General features: G+C 43.9%; 2 protein-coding genes across 8 annotated transcripts in view; one reads left to right on the top strand and one right to left on the bottom strand.

Moving 5' to 3' along the window:
* ralgps2 (Ral GEF with PH domain and SH3 binding motif 2) overlaps nt 1-22,057 on the top strand; it is a 102,322-nt gene that overhangs the window by 62,963 nt on the left and 17,302 nt on the right. The gene's annotated exons all lie outside the window — the stretch shown is intronic.
* angptl1a (angiopoietin-like 1a) lies at nt 1,532-21,316 on the bottom strand. The gene is made up of 6 exons (XM_050054305.1): nt 20,996-21,316; nt 10,388-10,645; nt 9,673-10,293; nt 4,708-4,901; nt 3,468-3,738; nt 1,532-2,723 (listed from the first exon to the last, which is right to left on the bottom strand). The coding sequence occupies exons 2-6, from the start codon at nt 10,575-10,577 to the stop codon at nt 2,536-2,538; spliced, it is 1,464 nt and encodes a 487-aa protein (XP_049910262.1). The 5' UTR covers nt 10,578-10,645; nt 20,996-21,316; the 3' UTR covers nt 1,532-2,535.

The following is a 22,057-nucleotide window of genomic DNA, read 5'->3' as shown; positions in this document are numbered from 1 at the left end:
CCGGGCCAGGGAAGTGTACCGTACTCAAGCATGGTACACTTACACTCACACTAGCCAAATAATCCGGACTTTAGGGGGCAAATGTGCTTGGGCACGGTACGATTGCCTTAGTCTCTATATACAGACTGTACATTCAGTGAATGTAGAGTCTGTAGGCAAACCCCGGAGATCTTGCCTCCGGAAGAAGAGCGGAAGAGCCCTGGTTTCCGGTTGTAGGCTGTTTGTAGTCCGCGTGATATTGACCAATCACATTTGAGCCGGCTGCAGTTGTTGCCAGGTTAAACGGTCCGTGTAGTGAACTAATGAGTCGGAACATAATTGGCGTCACTGCAAACTCTGAATCCATCACAATGGTTCAGCATATTTACTTATATATAAACGGAAGTTGGAAACAGAAATTCGCCTCCTCCGCCCAAATCAAACCAGAATGCCAAAAAATCGGGGGTCTTCCCCCAGAGGCTGTATCACCGTCTGCCGGAAGTCAGACGCCAAATACAGCTGATGGGTTCCGTGAATGCGATTGCCTAGTGTGAGTGCGCTATAAGAGAAAGGTGCTGGTGCGACCAGCTGAGAACTTTTTAGCACCAGTGCTACCAGTGGAAAAGTAAGTCTAGAGCCCGTCAAGTAAAACTGTGTGGAATAATGGATGTAGTGGAAAGCACCAGGGGTACTGGAAGGTGTCATATGTTCATTTCCCCACCGATCCCTGACCTGCAGTCCAGGAGGTAGTACAGCCAGACAAAGCCTGGACTGCATGGATATACAGTATTTTAGATGGCTGACAGCAAGCCTACCTGCCAGGTTTGTTGGCTCACAGGGTGTTTGAGTATCTGAGCTACAATGTGTTGAAAATGTGTCTGTGAGCTTCTTCTCCTGCAGTGTTTACGTCAGACGGCTTCTATCTGTTCTGACTTACAGCTCCTCCGAGGGAAGGGTCCAGAGGGGAGCCATAATTTTGTGATATACCTTTGTATTGTAGGGAAAGAAAAGTTTTATGTGGAAAGAATGTTCCCCTCCTTCTCTCCGCCTCTTTCTCTTGCTCTTTATCACTCTTGCTGTCTCTCCAGTTCTTTAATTTTAGTCTAAATTTTTCTGTAGCAGCATCATTTAATATCCTCCATGTTATATACATCTGTCCTCAACATGATACAGTCCAGTCTGCCTCTGCAAAGCTCTCTTTCTCCTCTCACATATTTCTTTCAAACTTCTCCTTAACAAGAATAATGTGATCTTGAATCTCCTGTCTCTGGTGGCCACAGTTCATTTTTATTCTGCCCACTTTCTTTTAATTATTAAATCCCTCTGACCTCCATCAGTGCGTTGACAGCATGTATTGCACTTAAATCAGATCAAAGAACTTTGAAGTGTTTCATTTCAGACGGCCGTGTCATTCTCTCATTCTTCATAAAAGCTGAGCTCGTGTTTTACATACTGCAATATTTCAAGTTTTACATTCACCGTGGAGATCATTGAAAGTTTCATTTAACTATTCACTGATATGAAGCTGAGTGAAGAGCGAAAGACAATTCGGTGTTTACAAAAGAATTTAATTTGATGAAAACAGGAAGTGCATGTCTCATATTTCCAACTAGACATCCACTGTGGGTTTGTTTATGTCGGCTAAGTGTGTGTGTGTGTGTGTGTGTGTATGTGTGTGTGTGTGCCTCTTTTCAAGTGACATTAATGTATCTCTACATGGGATAAAAAAAAGGGGGCTAGATATAAAATGGCCATGTGACTATACTTACTATAAATACACTGATAAATAACAAACAATGGCAGAGTGACAATATTGTGAACATTTGGCCTGAGAAGAATCACACCTCTTTAAATTACCTTTCACAAATAAAGCCAAAGATATTTACATACCAAAGCCAGCTCAGCCATATGCACATTGAACAAGCACACTGTTGCACCAGTTCATTTTCTGTTGGGGTCAAATGAATCCCCTGAAGTCCAGACAAAACACAGGAACGAGTAGACAGTAGGTTTGGCAAGTCCTGTCCTCTAACTGTTGGATTCTCTAATCGGCAACATAACTTTAACATTTCATCACTTTTCATGCTTCAATGGTTAAACATCCCCGTACATCCAGTACCCTTTGGTATGGGCGACACTACGTTCATTAGCTGCTCAGAAGAAATCTCATGTCTTTAGTAAATGACCATTTCCCTTTTATTACATACTGAGTTTCAACAAGGGTGACTAAAATAGGGCACTTGAGAGTAATACTTCATGGTCCAAGGGAACTTGACGGACCATTACTAAAGGTGGAGGAGAGCAGTTACTTAGGGAGGGCAGTGGCATTAGTCTTCATCTCAAAGTCAACCTGGGAGCCAGCCACTGCGCAGACTGCTGCAGTTGTTATTGTCTGGCCATAACACACGCCACCGTCTCTTCCTCCTTTGTATTTTACAAGGCAGTGTTGTAGGATGGCAGGGATTTCCGGCTCTGCCTTTACAGTCTTTGTTTATGGGTAAATAAAGATAAGGAAGGAAACTGAGGTGCATTTGAAGGGAGCTGCAGTCCGACGTTTCAGTCGATCGGCCGGATCATGAGGCGCACTGACTTGAGGGAGTAGAAACCTCCTCCGTAGTCTGCCCAGAAGATACCATCCTGAAATTTGCTGCGGTAAACTCCCCCACTGTACCAGACGCCGTTCAGGTTGGTCTGGCCACATGCATTGTACCACCACCCGCCCTTATGGAAGTGGGCGCAGTTACCTAGCAGAGAGGGACACATCATAAAGCAAGATGAGTGCGATGGACAGAAAAAGAAGGCGCTTACACTCTGTTGTGTCTAGAGCTGTTCCAGTACTGGAAATGCCTCCGATACTGCTTAAAATGCTTGATCGCGTAACGGCTAGTAAACAAGTGCACACACCGATCCAACATGGCGTAATTTAGTGATAAACTTTGAAACCCCTGAGGTTGTCAATGTTGTGTATGAAATCAAGGTGCTCGATTTAATATTTCCAGAACATTTCCAGCACACAGCTGTCTAGGAACTTACTTTAAATGGACTCCGCTTCGTTACTGCTGTATATTTCCACCAAGCACTCTGATGCGATCACAACAGCAGTGTTTTTTGACAGACTTACTAATAAATCTAACTGTTCTGTGATCATTTATCCATTCAATCCTGTTGAAAGGAGCCACTGACGTCATTAGCCATTAACTGAAGTCTACTAAATGCAAGATTTATCCCATGACGCACTGGTTCAGAGGCTGTGTTGCTGTGTGCGGAACAGCGCTGATTCCAGAGGCCACACGCAATGGAATAACGTGGCATTTTTAGGGCAGTGGCATCAGATTGGTTCTTGGTATGGGCCAGTATGCAAGTTCAGGTATCTGAATAGGTATTGGGAAGGAAAAAATGGTATGTGAACGTCTCTAGTTGTGTCATTATATGACTACTAATATAAGAAATCAAAAAGCATTTGTGAGTCATCTAGCATCCCCCCTTACCAGAAAATGCATCCTTGTCACGATCAAGAGTGGTGAAATGTTTTCCGTTGTGACTGCTGAAGGAGTCGCCGGCGTTGCCCTGGTAGGTGCCGAGCCTCAGTCGATAACCCTCGCTCTCTGGCTCCAGGTGGAAGCTGCTGTACTCGGCATACACCTTCTTCCCCGTCCAGTCCTCCAGCTCTATCATCAGCTTATAGTCGCCCTGTTTCCCCAGGTTGTAAATATTCTCCAGCCCAAGCCAGTGTTCACCGTCTATGTTTCCAAAGCCTCTCTGTGGGGGACACGCACCACAGCATGTTATGTTGTTATTCATTGTTAGTTGTGGTTCATGTTAAAACTGCATTGCAGTGTAGCACAGACCAACAAAGTGCAGTATTAATTTGTGTGGTGGGGTTAGCCAACTAGTGAAAGAACAGATCTCTCTTTATTCTGCGGTCACTGAGCACAAATCATGTCCAAAAAACACAAACAGTAAAGCAGAGAGAGAGGTTAATATGATTTCTTAGCAGAGTGTTGAGTTTAAAGGAGTCTGGTGCCTGCAATCAAGTAAAATGAAATCAAATCTGCTTCTCATTGAGACACTAATGTGTTAAGGTTTTGATCTGTGGTTTCTCACTCGAGATGAATTCATTGAATGGCAGGGGCAATGGTGATTTGGCTGCAGTTAAATGAATAGTCGAATACAGTAAATGCAGAGCTGCAGAGACACATTTCTGTTCTAGATCCAAACAGCATGTAAGTATTGATTTCTAAATCAAATTTTATGACTGAGAGGAAAATGCTCGTCTTTGCCATGTTTTTTTTTTTTTTTTTTTTAACAGTTTAAACCGGGAGGCCAGTAAATTTTGTCAGGCTTAGTGTCTGTGTCACTTTTTAGTGTTCCTTCGCCTCTGTCCCCTGCTCGGTCTGTTAGCTCCTGGATCACATCTCAATCACAAAGGCTGACGCACGAAAAGAAAAAGATGAAGGGATCATTGCCAGTGGGGTTGAGCTGTATTTCCCTCTCAGCCCACCGTGGCTTTGTGATTGCGTAGATTTGTATGTAGGTCCCTGGCTCAGGCTCTTGGCTGTGATTTCAGTGTGAGGAAATCCACTGCTAAGCTGTTTACATTAATGGAGCAAGTGCTTGCTTAGTGGCCTCAAAATGAACTGCTGAGACTAGGTCGCCAAGGAAATAGAAAAGGGAAAGCTGGGAACACACAGTTCTCCCTCATGCTTAAGAACTGTTTCCTCAGCTTACCTTGTAATTCTCCCAGTTCCGAAAGAAGTTGACAGAGCCGTCTCTCCTCCTTTGCAACACGGTCCATCCTCCGTTGTCGAGGCCATGTTCACACCAGGCTTGGATCAATCGATCACTGCCATCGGTTTTAAGCAGGTACATCCCGCTGGTGCTGTGGCCTGCTTGTCGCACCTGGTAACAGTCTTTGAAGGGACCTGTGCTCAGAAAGATGGTTGTAGAAAAAGAGGAAGACATTGTGCTAGTGATTTAAACTGTTTGATATGTAAAGAAATCCCTGTGCATTGCACTATTTTTCACAATCTGTTGTTTAATTCCAATTTGCATTTCGATAATATTCTTAATGAGCCTGTTTACTGGAATTAACATGCATCTTGGGTGATCCGATCACAGTGGACGGCACTAAATATAATAAATAAACCACCAAGATGCATTGTGATCTGAGGATTACAATGTCTGGGATGCATTTGACCACATATCCTTTGTAGTGTAAACATTAACGTGTCCTGATGCTTCCCCAACAAGCACGTAACAGGAAAATTTGTCATCAATGTAGGACATGGTGGTTTATTTGATGACAGCACACGAATGTTCTGTAACCTGCCAATTTTACAATGAGTTGGACAAAGTGTTCTGGGACTGTCCATTGTTTTGCCCTGACACAACAGCCAATGGGCCCTCTGACCCTCGAGCACAAGTAACATAGGCAGCAATGAAATATGAACAGAGGCAGTCAGCTGGAGCCGCATGACAGACACGTGTAAATGTCGATGTGTTTCAGCTGTCCACTTGTGTTGGAATCACTGAAATCCATGTTAATATCAGGTGTAAACAGGCTCCAAGGTCCTCCGTGTCCCAGGTGTTTTGGGTTCAGTAGTTGATAATGCTTTGCCCCTGGGGCAACGAAAATGTTAAAATGGTTTATTCAGCCAGTAAAAACCCAGAAATGACCATAAAACTTAAAGGCTTTGTACTTTGTACATTCATATATTTTGTTACTGACTCTTGATCTTGAAAGCCATCCATTGCATGAATCAGTCAGTTTTAGCTCCCTGAACAAATGCACCATACTGCGCATTCAACTGAACAAGATGTCTTCCTTTTTATTGCGTATGCAAAAGTCATCATCATCAGTCTAGGGGCTCTAGACAGCAGACAAGATAAAAGTTGGGAAGGAGTGGTTTGACTGGATGTATCAATGTGGCTGCATTCTTTGGAAATCATCTGCTGTTGCTCAGGCCATCCAAACGTTATAGAATTACACAAACATTCATGTGCACACTTCATTTGTTAAATGAATATTCTCCTACATGTAGCCTTGGGATGAAGCCATGTGCTAGCACTGCACCCAAAGCTGAAGAAGGTGAACCTAAACCCAGCATATTTCCTCTGTTTTCCCCAGTGTGAATATGTATTAAACCAGTATGAACACCGGCATTGTGTGGGGCCCTCCAGGGCCTAAAGGCCCTTAGAAGATGGTTTTCTCAGCTGAGTGTAAGAGCACATAGGGACCCAGTGTAATACCCCAGCACAGACACCTAAAACTCCCCAGCATAAGCTATGTATTTTTCTAGTAATGATATGTCTTCATCAGAGCTGTCAGTGAGGGGGCTCTCTGACATGTTCGCCTTTTCTCCTCTTCTGCCACATCTTGTTAGTTTTTCTAAACAGAGTTTTAAGGGGTCAAACTTAAAAATAAATGGAGTCAACAAGCCATAGTGGTTTTAAAAGGGCTCAACTAGACCAAACTGTGGTCAGGCAATGTGTATTTACAGTAGTCGTGAACGTATATGTAAGAGAGCCTATTAATGGTTTTTGGCGTGTGTTTGGGTTGAACTTTTACCTATTTTCCTTTCTGATTTAGATACATACCATCTGTTGGAAAGTGTATATTCATTCATGTATACTCATAATATCATATGAATTCATTCCAAAGTACAAGTACGCATCCTTATCTCCAGGAATTGGATAAATATGTTTTATGGAGACAAGAGGTAGAAATATTTCAGCAGGTTTGTTTTTCTTTTCCGGAAAATTAAACGGTGATGGATGATGTGTCGGCAACCAAAACAAATATGATCCATCCCTGGCTTTCCGTTGTTTCTCTTGGTTGTAGATAAATCGTGGTGTCCAGATAGAGAGCTTTGTTTCTGTCATAGACAAAAATAAATTCTGGAAGTTTGTGAAAGCAGCAGCTTAATGCTTAATGGTGTACTTCACCTACAAAATAATAATTTGTGTATCAGTAACTCACCTCGTGTTACGTTGAATTCATAAAGGAAACTATGTTTTTGACGTGTCCACAGTGAATCAAGAAGCCAAAACCAGGGAAAGATCTTGATGAATTTGAGGGGGCTGCGTTTAACATCAGCAAAACTATATCAGAACATCCGTTTACAAACTCTCTTAAAACATGTGCAGTATAGTCCAAGTGTCATTAATCCAGTTCCTGAACACATGCATTACAGTCCTTCCAGGATTTCACGGGTTGTTTTTAGGATTTTTGTGGGCTTGAAATGCTTGATTTTACGACAGCTTTTCAAAAAATTGCGATAAATGTAGTGTTAATGGGCATTTTTTGCAATAATACTGAGGAGGCAAGTGGAAATTGCAGACATAGTTGTGATGCCGTCCTGGATTTGGAGTGCATCATTATGAGCACTCAGTGTTTCCCACAGAATTAGAATCTATTTGTAATGATAGGGGGGTGGGGGGCTTGGTGTTAGATGTTAACCGCTGCTGTTGGGCTTCTGCCCAAGCGGCAAAATGTGACGAGTAGAAATGAGATCACGTGCTGTTTTAACTTTTGCTAACCAGGCAGAGGAAGCAAGAGGAGAGCCTCTCACAGGGACAGTCTTTCAGCGCTCCATCGAATGGCATTAACAGCTGATCTGTGGCTATCAACTATTAACGCCCCCTACCTTTACAAATGTTTTCTGCAATTTTCACTTGCCTCCACAATTTCATTGCATAAAATACCTAAAGACGTTTTTTAGACAAGCGGCCATGAATCAGGCATTTCAGGTATCCCAAAAACAGCCCACAGAACCCTGGAGCGACTGAAATGCATGTGTTGGGACGTACTGAGCATTTGACTGGATAAATCAGACTTGGATTATACTGCACAAATGTTTCGAGACAGTTTTGCTGTTGTTAAAGGTAGGGTCTGGAGGATTTTCCAGTTGCTGTTCGTAAACACACATTCAAATTCAGCCCCTCCTATCAGGCTCAACTCTCCCGGGTGTACGGAGCCCAGAGGTACGGAAGAAGGCTTCACAGAAGAGGTTCAGGCAAGGCTCACGCTGGTGCACGCTCGGACACGCTCGGGCACGGCACCTGCGCTCTCTCATTGGCTGGGGAAATCTCCGCCTAGAAGCGGTCCGAGCTCACAAAAACATCAAAATACAGTTAAAGGGCAGGAGCTCTGCAAACAGAGTCACCACCACACATGAGTAGAAGCCCATAGGTGATGATTAAGCAGGATTTCATTTGTATATGTCTATATTTTGTTTTGTTTGAAAATCCTCCAGATCCTACCTTTAAATGCGAACCCCTATGACTTTAATTCATCAAGAATTATTTCCATTTTTTGATTCTTCATTCACCCTGGAGGCAAGCGAGAAAAGAAATTTTTCTATACGAATTCAACGTAACACAAGTGGAGTAACTCATATACAAATGAGGATTTTGTTGGTGAAGTATTCCTCTACACTTAATCCAGCTGAGAGTCAGTGGAGCTGCAGGATTATTACATTGAAGCTCTCAGTTCTAATGAGCTATATTTGACTAATACAATGCTAAAATTATAGTTCAACAAGGGCTTTGCTAGAAATAACTATGAGAACACTGAGTCCTTTTTCATCTACAAGCAGAGTCCTTGCCATTTGACCTCCCCAAACCACTTCACCGCCCTCATTTTCCATCTCTGTGTTTCCTTAGTTTTTTTTTTTTTTCTTCTCCATGGAGGCTTTTGAAATATGGCCCCTTTGCCTTTCAGCTGCAAAACATGTTACATGTTCTAGTACGGCAGGAACAGAGAGCTGATGTTTCATTAAAATGCTGTGATTTAAGAGGTAGCTCTTGTAGTTTAGCACCTTGCTTTGCTAAATGGTACCACCCTCGTTCTCTAACGCCACATATCAAGATAGTATTGATATCTTTAAATGGAGTCGTTAAGAGTCAGAATTATCCAGAGCTTTAAATATTTGATTTAAGGTATTCTCACCTCAGCATTCCTCTGTAAACCATTATTATGTCACCCTACTAAGTGGCTCCTGTGTCAGTATTCAGACAGATCTTCATTTCTTCCCCTTCTTGCCTGAGGGATGTTATGGATGATTTCATCCATTTTACCATCTGGTTGTATAACCTCTGTCAACGTTCCCCGCCATCATCTAATCGCCAGTCAAAATACAACAGCCCTGACCGATCTTTAGGAGTCATTTCCAAGTAGCATTCTAACCTTGCAAATTGGTTTCACATTGGAGACAGTCTTTGCTCAGAGCAGCCTCATCCATCTCATTTGATAGCTTTGTCTAGCGGGCTGAGACGTGACGGAGTGCTCCATCAGATGTGTTCTATGTTTGTAAATACCTTGCCGATTTATGCCGTGCACAGACCGAATGTAAATCTGACTAAAACCTTGCAGTAGATATCTATTCCCATTCTCTGAAGTCTTTTAATGCTCTTCAAAGAGGCCTAATCCACATCCTACTAATTTAGTACATATGCTCAGTGCACTGCAGCCAATACAGGCAGCCAAGTGGGAATCATAGGAATGTATGATTTCACCGCCTCTGTTCCATGCCAAGGATTAGCCAACTGTGCCTCAGCAGTACCCACTGTTGCGAGAAACAGTCCTTAGTAATTGTCCTAATTAATGGTACACACAACTACTAAAGTACAATTACCTAAGTGTTCAATCACTTATATTTCATCATCTCCTGCCACTTTAAAATTTGTACATACCATCAGATGTAAGTGTTCCCTGTGGCGGTGGAGGTTCAATTCCAAATGGGCTTGCAGTAGGGGCATCCATGCGCGATCCTCTAGGAAAGGCCCGGTTGTTATTGTCCCTCTGTATCTCGTTGGTGAAACGATTGTTAACCGGTATATTCTGTGGCACCACCTGTACCAGCGGGGGAACTACAGGCAGCTCACTGCGTCCCAGTGTCCTCAGGCACTGCTCCTCCAATGCAGAGATGAGAATTGACTGGTTGTTGACCACCCCGGCCATCACGGCAAACCTGGCCTCCAGCTCCTTGTACCTTGAAGCCAGTCGCATCATCTCCGAGGTCACATTGAGGACGCGGTTCTCCAGCTGGGCCAGCTCCAGAGAGTTGTCTCTTTTCCTGATGATCTCATGCAGCAGCTGCATATAGAGTTGGGTCACCCTGGAGTTCATGTTCCTGCTCTCCTTCCGCAGCAGCTTCATCTCGTTCACTAAGTTACCATCCACATCCACCACCAGCTGCAGCGTCTCAATCTCACGCCGCTGTTTGTTGAGCACCTCCCGCACATCTGCAATGTCCATACGGGTCACTCTGTCCTTGTCTGGCTGGGGGCCTGTGGTGCTGGCACAGATTGGACCTGATGACAGATAAGAATTGATTAGGAGATTACTAAGAAGAAGCAATATGATGAATAACTGAAAGTTCATTAAAAAAGAAATTATCCTTTGAACCTGTGATTCTCTGCTCGGGCACAAGGAAGGTGTAGGAACACTTTTTGGCATCAGGGTTGATGGGGGCTCGTTTACTCCTCTTCAGTGAAACCTCTTTGGTCCTCCGGGCTTCCCTGGAGCTCGCACAGTAACTTTGCTCCCACAGGGAGAGGCAGAGCAGGGCACACAGGCTCCACATCAGCCCCTGCATAGCTGCTGGCTGGTTAGATGGATAGATGGACAGCTACTGGCGCTCCCTCCAACTCCCCCCAGGCCTCCCTGTAAAAATACAAGATCTGAAGAGTTGGGACTCTGAAACAGACATTTCTTTGTTTACAGAGGGCTAACAAAGGGAATGTTAACGGCAGGAGTGTTGATTGTATGTTATTCCAGAGCAGGGGAACTTACTGCTGAAAGATTATAATGCCTAGGTATTTGACACTTTTTCAAAATATTCACAGACAATCAGCAATTGTTTAAAAAAGTGATTACTCTGTGTGCAGTAGCAGAGTTGTCAGGTCATTGTTCCACACAGCATTGGTTGTGTGGAAAGACTGAAAGAGAGAACACATTGGCCGTCCAGCCCACGGGACGAAGTCTGCTTTCTGTCTCGGTTAGTTCCACCGCTGACAGACACCCCATTTTTCTGAGGTCCTGTTGGTTTCCCCTCAGTTAAAGAGGTCTGCTATGTGGCTGCTGGCTGGGCTTTATCTTTGGTACTTGCCCTCACTCTTACGTCACCTTCTTTACTCTGGGAATTAGATTCTTTAGTTTCTTTTGCAAATTCCCATCCTCTTGTCTTGCATGGTTTTTACCTTAATGGTCTTTCTTACTCGCAGCGAGAGTTCCAGAAATCCAGGAAGTTTTTAGCATGTTGACCGCAAGAACTATCCTGTTTAAACCTAGTGTCTAGTATTTGTTTCTGGGGTATATTGTGGTTCCTGCCCCCCAACAGTCACTGCTCCTGAGTTAGTACAGCCTGTGTTTGCAGTGTAAATGGCTGATTTGTCCAACACAAACTGTGACGACCACAGCTCATGTGGAGCATTCAAACTTTCAAACACCAGGGGTTGTCACTATATTAGGAGGAGGGTGGGAATATTCTTTTAATGTTAACTTTGAAATGAAGGTTAAGTAGCCTACTTTTTGTCTGATCTAAAATAAATGGGATTAAAGAGAAGCTTGATTTCACTTGCGTATTGTTTCAATGCAATTAGACAATAAAGCTGAATGAAATACACTCTGCTGCTTTTGATGTGGGCGTCTTGCGTCAAGGTTGTTTTTAATCTCCCTCTCTACATCTGCGTCTTCTTTCCAACATTGATTCAAGCATCACTGTCGGCATGCAAACTAAACATAATAAACAGTCATCGCTTTTTAATTCGTGATTTATCTTCACACGTGTTTGGACGCAACAGAGATTCAAACTCAAATCGCTTAGGGAACCCTTAGCTTTTGATTTATGTCCTTATGTTCGAAATATTTCTTAAAAAAAAAAAAAGGCCTCTGGGAGCGTTCAAGACCTCCTTCCTGCTCAGAGGTCTAACCTTATTGTCCTGTACAACAGTGCTGTGTGTGTGTGTGTGTGTGTGTGTGTGTGTGTGTGTGTGTGTGTGTGTGTGTGTGTGTGTGTGCGCATAGTGTCCCCCCTCCCAGTAAAACACATTGACCTCGATGCAGGTTCCTGTGAGACAGGTTAAATATGCTCACTGCTGAGCGCCCACTGCTCCACGTGGCTCCATTCATCCAGCGGGAATGTGTAGTAGGAGGTAGTATTTGTGTTTCACAATTCAAAGAAAACAGGCAGAGAGGCAGTCACTACAGGAGTGTGAGACGGAGGCAAGAAAACTGTGTGTGCAAAGTTGTCTTCAGCCTTGTCTAATTTGAGGGGCGACTGCTGGCACTCCCTCGACTCTTTCTTATCCCTGCTGATTCAAGTTCTGTTTCTCATCAATGCACCAGCACAAAAACACTTACAAAGATGCACACACTGCTCCATTTGACACCCCGGCCTCGGCCTGCGCAAAGCCAAGACTAGTCTAGTCCTCCTAATCCACTTCATCACTCCTCAGCCACTCTTTACTCCGTGCCACATCATTAAGTCCTACCTCCACCCTGGAACTGAGGCCCTGTGTGTCTTCCTTATGACGCCATTGTGGTTCTTTAGGAATTCTGGCAATTCTGTCACTTGGAACAATGTGGAGCGGGGACAGGATTACAGCGAGTACTGCAGATCTGCAGATCATACTGGTATGCTTAAGCTCGTGTGTCCATCTGTATGATTGAATGCTGTGTGTGCATGACTATCCAGAGACGTTATTCAGTTTCATGGTCGTGTGTTTTTCCAGCAGCCGATGTGTCTGACAGCGTAACCAGGTACTGTATCCTTGCTGACCTCAGTGAGAGCTGCTAATGACTTTAACAGCAGCGTCAGCAGTATCAGTTCTCTCTTCCAAACTATGACTGGCTTTCTGCTGTTGCTGGAAGCTCCATAAAGCGTCCATATACAACATCATCTACAACATCATCTACATGTCCCCTTAGCATGAACAGGACGGGCAACGTTACAGCTCATCCATCAGCCATCACCTTCCTCAATTCCCATCTCTTTCTTGTTATCCTTTTCTTTTCCTCCTTTCCCTTTCTTTCCTGTCTACTGGAGTCTGATTTCCTCCTGGGTGGTGGTTCAGAGGGGCCTAGCTTCTTTCATGGAACCGCAATATATCAAAGACATTCCAGGGAACGTGAAGAGGTCACCAGTGTGTGTTGAAGATACAAAGTTTACAGCGTCTCCTCAGAGCACGCAGAGCGGCTTCTTTTTTCTACCCCAAACAAACCGAAACTAAATACTGCTGAAGTGTTTGGGGACGGGGAGCGCTACTGAGTGGAAAACATAAAGTTGCTCACCTGTGGGCGTAAAACTTCATACATGCGAATATACCTTCATATTCTGTGATTGCAGTCGGTATGCCAATACGTTGTGTTTTTGTTTTGATGGATGGGAAATTTGGATTCTCTCTGTATGTGTAACTTCTGTGTTTGTACCAATGTGTGCAGCTGCCCTGCTTCACCAACTGTAATAGGTCAACAGAGCTGGAATGGGCCATTATTCCAACAATAGCTCACATCTGCTGCTTTTCACATTCAACAACAAAAGAAGCAACAAATAATTTAAGTCCACGGATGGCTGACGAGACAGGCTGCACTTAAATCTGACAGACCAGCTTGTTTACTGAATGCAGTTTTAGTTTACAGTGGAAGCACTGTGCAGTTCCGGTGTGTATGCGTGTGACAAGTTAATACAAGTTTGATGCGTGTGCGTTGTTTGATTTCCATTCCCTGGACAAAGCTCACGTCTAGCTCACATGTACTGCATGTCTGGTGTTGTGTGCTTTGGCACGAATGAGCAATTTTCCCGCACATGTTTCTAACTATTATTCAGCTGTAAATGCATCATGAGGTGCTTTAGAGAAATGTTACTTACAATCAGAACCTAGAGGAGCACTGAGCTATGTGCACAGATTCTACAGAGACCGAACAAGGGGACGAGATGAGGAGCGACAGTCTGAGAGGCTGAAATAAAGATTTAGAAGGATAGCACAGACACTAGTAGATTAAAGATGGAAGAGACTGCTGTAACAGTGACAGAAAGTGGGTCATGGCCCTTTTTCCCTTCCTGGCCAGGCATCATGAACATAACTTGAGGCAAAGCCTCTCTTAAATGAAATACTTGTATTCCTTCTTTTGCAGTCTTTTCTGTGCCTGTGTAAACCCTCTCCTTCTTACCCTCCTTTCCTTCCGTTTTTGAATACTTTCCTTTCTCTTTGCATTCTCTGTTTTGCGTCCCTCTGCCTCTTTCGTCTCCAGGTCTTTAGGTTAAAGCTAAATCACTTAAGCAGCAGATTGCAGATACATATGGAGGTCATAGGCTGTGAGCAGCACAGCAAATAAAGGCAGTTGAAACCAATGTTCTCCTTAATATGAGTAGGATTTATTAAATTTCTTGTTGGCTCAGCCCTACTGACAAACAGCTCTTGTATCCCGTAACATTCATGTGAAACCAGTGTGTGGAATAAAGGATTTGGAGCAGAGCTCTAACTCCGCTTGCCTTTTATTTTGGCAACAGTATGAGCTTCATAAGTCTTCCTAAGTGCACTGCTGGGTCCTCACCCACTAATAGTTATTAATAGTCAGGAGACATATGACAGTGGCTTTTTAATTGTCCTCACTCCCCACTTTCTGGCTCTCTCTTTCTGTGTGTGCTGTGGTGTAATTTATTTTCATGGCTTTTATTGGAACAGTCTAAGGACAGGCAGCATTTATCTGTAGCATACTTCCTTTGCTCTTTTCATGCCTCTATAAAGCCCACAACTATTTCAGGTTGGGTTTAGCTTGCTTTAATTATGTGGAGGTATATATATATATATATATATATATATATATATAGCGAGGACACTGGCTTTCATCTCTTGGTTTTCTGTGTTGGTGAGCTGATGTTGTGCATTAATGGTGATTAGGTTTGCGCCCGAGCAGGAGACAGAAATAAGTCTTTTCTGCATGTCGTCAGAGAGGAAATGACCAGAGAACTCATTAAGCCAGACGGCTGCTTACATTACTGCAAGACAGGACAAATTTGTTTAGCCTCGTTGGTTAAACAGCGTAATGACTGTTGGTTGTTACCTCAGACAGACAGCCATATGTCACACTGGTGGCTTCAGGTTACTCTGTATGTTTTGGCAAAAACTCCTCCAAGAACGCAGACATCATTTTGTGACCTGAACCAAAGCAAACTCCTTATTAAACTGATTGATAAACTATTGGTATGCTTCCATGGAAAATTGGCTCTCTGCAGGTTTTTGTTGTATGTCACTATCATACAGGTTTTATTAGACTTGTAACATTCACTCAGTTGCCAGTTTTTTTTAGGATACCTAGGTAAAAGTAATGCATTCTGACGCAACACTCGATAAATCAACATCTCTAAACAGTTTCAACAAAAACAGAACATCATAACCCTCATGTAAGTAGGATTTATTGCAGCTCTCTTGTATTGGAGTGAATTAGTTTTAGCTAGGTCACCTAAAGCCCCTTTTCCACTGGACAGAAAACCCACTAATAGCCTTTCCCACTAAAAATGAGCATGTATATGACCAGAGCAGTGTACACAGCTCTGCAGTAAATGAGTATACCTTTCTTTCTTTCTTTTTTACTGGTGTTTCACATTCTGTGTCACAAACAAGATTGATAAACAGTAGAAAGCAGCATAGAGGCCAGTGGAAAAAGTTATGGTGGTTATTTCTTGTTTTTACTGTTTCTTATTCAGTTGCTCTTTCAAACTTGCCGCCATTTCAGTTTGAACAATGTTTGCACACTGCTTGGACGCAGACAGATTGTATTTGTGGCATTGTGTCATTGCATCGTGCAAGAGAAGGGGCAGAAATTAGCGCGTCCACCCAGGTGTCCTGCCTGGAGCCCGAGCAGATAAATACCTGTGACTACTGAAAAGTCATTTGTGCTGGGAGTGAATGCTAGATGTTAGTGGATGTTAGCGGGTTTTTTGTCCAGTGGGAAAGGGACATATTAATTTGCTTTTTGTCTTAAGTGGGAAAGGTATCAATCAGCATTCATACTGGGACAAATGACTGCAGCAGTCACAGGTATTTATCAGCTCCAGCTCTGATTAGCAGTGATGGAAACATAACACCCAGAACTCCTTTCTGGCGCGACCGTCGACAACTTTCGCAACTCTTTGTCGCGACCGCAAATTCCGTCCCTCTCCGTCCAAGCAGCGCCTAACATAGTTTGAAATTAGTCGGCACAAAGTTTGAAAGAGGGAAACAGATATAGAAAAGAAGTAACCACCGTAACAATTTCACTACTGCTTGCTAAATGGGTTTTCTGGCGCATTCTTGACATTAAATGTGACACACCAGAAACAAAATAGAAAAGTATACTTGTTTACTGGCAATGGGAAACAAGGCCATCGCCAAGTTTTAGTGGGTATTCCTGCATTTAAAAAACCTGCATGTATGTGCTAATTTTGGTGGACAAAGGGTATATTAAACTGGCACAGAGTCTTAGAAGATGGTAGCACAAAGAGTCAGATAATCAAACTTGATAGTGTGTCTTTCCTGATGCTTTGCGCTCAGAATCTGTTGTGTTAAAGTGCTGGTACATGTGGTGCACTGGGCTGTTGATGCATGTATCAGGTGAGGAGCATGAACTCGAGCCCATGATGTAGATTCAGACTGTTATCCTGCCAGAAGTGAGGCTTGACTGCTGTACGGGTTTCAGAGCTGAGTTTCAGACCTGGTCTCCTACAGAGATTTACCAGTTCTGATGTGTCAGTCTGTAGCCTGATGGATTGCAGTTCAAAAAGCGAAAGAGAATTTGATTTATATTTTCATAGCCAATGTATTTCCAAGCCTCAAAATCCCCAGCTTCCACTCCCCCATCTGGTCCTCAGACTTTCCCACAACAAGTCCAAAATGCCCTAAAACACACAACACATCATCTGGACAGAAGAAAGAGAAAAGTAAAAACAAGACGAGGGATGTGTGAAGGAGAGAGGAGGGTTTGGATTTGGAGCAACAATAAACAGCAGCACTGCTTTACATGACAACATGGAGCTCAGCCAGCTCTACTGTTGGTGCACAGCCAGAGACCGACTTCCTCCGCAGCCTTTCATCCATACATGATGTCACCAGCCACCGTTTTTGAGTTACATGACCACTCATATGCTCTGTCCTTCAAAGACACAAATTGACTAATGCTTTTGTGCTCGCTGAAACAATTGTTGTGGGAGAGTGAAGGAGAAGTGACAGCCGAGCGAGGAAACATCTGACTAGTTGGGAATGAAGGACAGAATAAAGATAAGCGCGAAGAAATATGGGAGGCTATTGAGGACGGGGGCTGGAGAGGTGAACGCAGTATGAGTGGGAGCAGTAAAAGAACTGACATTATGAAACGATTAATGAAAACAAAAACAACACTACACTCTTAAAAACAGCATAAAAACAAGGGAAAAACTCATAAAACAAATTAAAGAAATATTACAGATATTAAATACTGCTACCACAGTGGAATAGGAAATACATCGCGGCGCAGTATTATTGGAGTTGTTTTATATCTCCTCATTAAACCGTGCATGTTGGAAATATTAAAAGCTAGAATAGGATTTTCTCTGCATTTATAACTTGAGCTTTTTATTGAGAACGGTGCCGCCTGCTAGAATAAAAAAATGAAGGATGGGGTGGAAAAGTGAAGACGTTTTGTTAGATGAAGTGGCTCTGGTAAGGAAGGCCGGTGGTTAGAGAAGAACCATTCAAATGAAATGCCACTAGTGGTTCCTGCTCTCTAGCTGTTGAGTTGTCTCCCTTCATGATGCTGTATTACTGAGGAGGGAGCCCCCAAACTCCGCCCAGCGTCCCCCATCTGTTTTCCTTCTTCCTCTGTAGTGAAACTCTAAACATGTGGGCTGATGCTGGGGGGGTCAGAGGTCTATATGTGGGATTAGGGTGCAGCCCCACCCTTCCTCGCCTCCACCCGTCCGCTCCACAACCCCTTGCAATCAATCGGCCTTTGTGGAAAACAGGAGAGCGTGTTCCCCCTCTTCCTCTTCTTTTTTTTTTTTTAATGCACATAGATGCACAAACACACAGTTCTTGTGTTTGAGGTCTCCAGGGGAACAGAGTTCATGTAAGGCCGTCCCTCTCTACCTGTCATACTTTGTCAAGATAAGGACTCTCAACTCTCCAACGCCCCCCTCCGTCACTACACTCATCCTCTTACACCCCCCCCCTCCCAGAGCAAACACACAGCCACTGCCCCTCAACACAAACACAGCTCTCCTTTTACCCACTCGCAGTGATACATGCAGGCACACTAACCCCAGTAATTTATTACCCTGGCTGACAGATTAGCTGTTACCTTTTCCGTTCAGGTGGCTTTCCTCTGATTAAATTAAACTGGTAAAGTGACACTTTGGCTTTGAAGGAGCACATGCATTAGAAAAGAGCTGGAGGAGGGTCAGGGGAGAGAGGAGAGCCAGGAGGAAGGAGTGTTAAAATTTTTACAGCATTTATGTAAATGTTTGTTTGGCTGGATGGTGTACATTTTCAGGTTGAGCAGATCACTCGCAACTTTTCCCCAGTTTTATTTTCTCCCTTGAGTCACACCCTCACCTTAAGCTCCTGCCTCCTCCTGCATGTGCTTTCTATTAGTTGAATCAGCAAGGAAGAGCACGTAAATTCACACACACTCACTGCCCACTGGCTCTACTTAGTAACATGCCTCTACTTCTCTTGTCAATTTGTCCTGACCTCCAGGCTGACCTCTTCCTCCCGATGGTGACCTGTCCGTTCAACTGTGTCCAAGCTCTCATTAGGGGGATTTCAAATGAGCTTCACAGAACAGCTGCAGACTTGTCTTTGAATTTTCCTCCTTTTTCCCCCCTCACAGTCATTTTTTGTTATTCTAAAGCCCAATCCAGTAGTTCTACAGGCAGCCCTGTAGCTCATAATGTAGATTTGAGTTAAGAGATCCAATGTGTCCGGCTTGTTGTGCTGCGGTTGGATTTAACCACATGTGGTCAGTGCGGCGTAACAGCAGTGTTTTCAGACAGGCCTGTGTCTGTATCCAGTGTGTGTTATCTGCTTCTATATGCGTCTCACTGATAAGATCAGCCTAGCTGTGTCTGCGAAGGGTCCACACACAGCCTCAGGTCACATAGTGAGATACGATTGGCCGCATGCCCATTGCCCCCCCGCTCAAAAAACACAAGTTGGCTGGTGCTGGCTGAGTGAGCTATCAGTCTCCTGCTGCGTTACAACATAGTCTGTGACAGTATGGATGAAGTCAGCGTTTAACTGGCTCTGACAGCCCTCCACACACTACCTGACCGCTATTTATTGGCTGTTCCAGGGTCTGTTAAAAACTTAAAATAGGAAAGACATCAAACAGAAAGTCTGCTGTGATTTAAAGTCCTGGGTGAGGGTTAAGAGAATATGTGTGGATTGCTTTGTAATGACCCATTTAAAGCTCTCTCCCAGGCCCTGTCGCCCATGAGGCCAGATTTCAGGTGAACCCGAGGGCCAAGCACCGCCGCTGCAGCACAGAATGTTCTGGATACTCGTCAGACAGCTGCTCCCTCCTTCTCTTTATCTTTTCAGCTCTCTTTTTTTCTTCTTTTCCAGGCTGAGTTATTGAAGGTATTGATCTTCTGATTTATTACGGGAAAAACCAGCAAGCTCAAGAAATGTTTTCTTAGCCTTTTGCCATTCCCTCATTTTTGACTTTTTCTCCAAACTTATTGAAGCTCAAAGAGTGTGTGTTCTCTTATGTGTGTGTGTGTGTGTGTGTGTGTGCACTCTGCACTGTCCTCCCTCTCATGGTCGTTTACAGCATTCACAGATGTGGCTTTGTAGCGAACAGAATATTTTCCACAGATCCCACCAACAGGCCCGGACCCTAAGTGAAAACATTTGAAGATAATTGTGACTCAGTGATATGGAAGTGCACCAGATTGATGCTGTTAGCGTTCAAAGCTTTTGCTATCATGGCAAGGTTGTGACTGAAGTGTGTTGTATCCACAGGGTGTATTTGATAGAGGATGTGGTTAGGGTTGGATAACATCGTATCATCACTTTTTTCCCTCCCTAACACGACTGTGGAACGGACTTCTCTCAGAGTCTGTTAACAGATTTCACAAACTACAGTGTGTTTTCTGTGCGCCTCAGCGTCTGATCTCAGGACCCTCATATGTAACAAGGAGAAGCATGTGCTGAGAGACATGTCAGCGCCTCATTAGGCGTAATATTATTGATCTAACCCCGATTCCACGGGGTTAACTCGCCTCCATCCCTGCACCCCTGTTAGTGGCCAGGCTCAGATGGTGCTGTATTAGGAAACCAAAAGCCAAGAAAAAATAAACAAGCCTGGCTCCAGAGCTCGAATCTCTACATCTGATCAGATCAGCCTCCCCCAAGTGTTTCACTGGAATGCCCTACTTTTCTTTCTCTTCTTTTTTTCTGTCTGTCTTTGGCTATGTGTTTATCTTCAGGTTGGGCGTAGTGTAAAACTGAAATAAATTTTAACAGCTGGAGTATTTCTCCTTGTTACATCTAAGAAAACACTTGAGTCTCCTGCAGCACATTTTCATTATTTTGGGCTTTTTCTCTTTATATTCTTTTATTAAACTTTACCCTCGACACAATAGGCATGCCAAAATCACCAAGCACATTCCTTAACAAATGCGTTGCTGTATTTTGCCTTCACAGATGGCGTCCCACACACCCTTAACATCCCTGACCTGCTCACATGTCTTGAACATATACACATGATGCAGTTCTCAGCATGCTGTACACAGTATATATCCCAGGCCTCAGACTCCAGAGGAAAGCCAAAGAAGCGTTGCTAAATGTTTCTGTCTGCAGCCGGAGCCTCCAGTCACGAAACGTCTTAACCTCTCCAACCTCTCAGCCAGAGCTCTCACAGCTGCCCAGACTCTCATACATACACCTACACACACACACACACACACACACACACACACACACACACACACTTTGTCATGCTGACACACACTCCAAAAGCAAACTTGGAAACAGAATGAACTCAGGCAGCATTTACCTTCTTTGTGTTACCAGCAGTGGGGGTGTGTTTCCTTCAGTTATAGTTTCACGTGTGTATTGTGTTGTGTCTTCACCGAGCTGCAGTGCTCAGGACTCATCTCTCTGTCTCTTTGTCTCCAGTCTTCTGAGGTTGCTCCCCTCCACTCACTCCTTCTGTCCTGCAGCTGAAAATCACAGTATATATATATGAAGCCCTTTTTTTGCCAAAGGCCTACTTCCCAAAGATGTGCTCCTCTCTGTGGACTCAGCTGTCCTGGGGCCCGGGCTGGGGCATGGTTCAATAGCCGGCCACTTCAACAGACTGAGCTCTGAGGACTGATGCCTTGAGTTTTTCACAAAGGATGGGGGAGACTAGAGGAGGGAGGGGAAGGAGGAAGAGAGGGGAGGAGAAGGGGGATGAGGGTGTGGGAGTTTGAGATTGCCTTTTTTTTTCTTCTTCTTCCCCTCTATTTTTTGGAGTGGCCCAGCCTACCTCTGATGTCACTCTGATGGAAAAAAGACAGAAAAAGAGAATAACAGAGCTGCCTCATTAAGTTTCCCATCCTCAACAATGACCGTCATGGTTCTTATATAGAAGAAATAAAAGGAAATGAGATCTGCTTGAATTCAGAAGTGTTTTTGCTGAGTCTGGGGCACAGGCACGAACTGCTTTTACCATTTTTTCTTTAATTGCAACCCACAATTCCCCTCATTTTTCTTGGTTGGCTCTCTCTTTCAAAAGTAGGAAGAGCTGATTGTAATGCCGCTTAGGTTTCAGAGCAGCTTCCTGTTGAGCTTCAGCTGGGTATGTGAGAGCAGGGGACAGAGGAAGGCAGATAAAGCTGAGCTGTGAGGTTACTGGGGCAAAATCATTCCTCCAGGTGCAGTCTGAGCTTGTCTGGTCCTTATCAGCACTGTCATTTACTTTAATGTGTTCAGATGTGAGACATGGACAGATATGGGTTTATATTTGAAAGATCTTTTAGTTAACTGGCAAAGAAGAGCAGATATCTGATGATTTCTTCATATATTGTGGCACGTTTCTTCCCTCTTAGCCTCAGGTTTCTATTTTCATGTTTTC

The sequence above is a fragment of the Epinephelus moara genome, chromosome 10, assembly GCF_006386435.1.
Source record: "Epinephelus moara isolate mb chromosome 10, YSFRI_EMoa_1.0, whole genome shotgun sequence".
Taxonomy (NCBI): Eukaryota; Metazoa; Chordata; class Actinopteri; order Perciformes; family Serranidae; genus Epinephelus; species Epinephelus moara.
Note: the sequence above shows the minus strand (reverse complement) of the source record. Positions and strands in the feature narration are given on the sequence as shown.

Coding starts and splice junctions, on each gene's coding strand:
- angptl1a (XM_050054305.1), bottom strand. CDS start 10,577: ATGCAGGGGCTGATGTGGAGCCTGTGTGCCCTGCTCTGCCTCTCCCTG. Junction 4,902..9,672: donor GGGAACACTTACATCTGATG/GTATGTACAAAT, acceptor TTCTGAGCACAG/GTCCCTTCAAAGACTGTTAC. Junction 2,724..3,467: donor TGACAAGGATGCATTTTCTG/GTAAGGGGGGAT, acceptor CCTCTCTGCTAG/GTAACTGCGCCCACTTCCAT.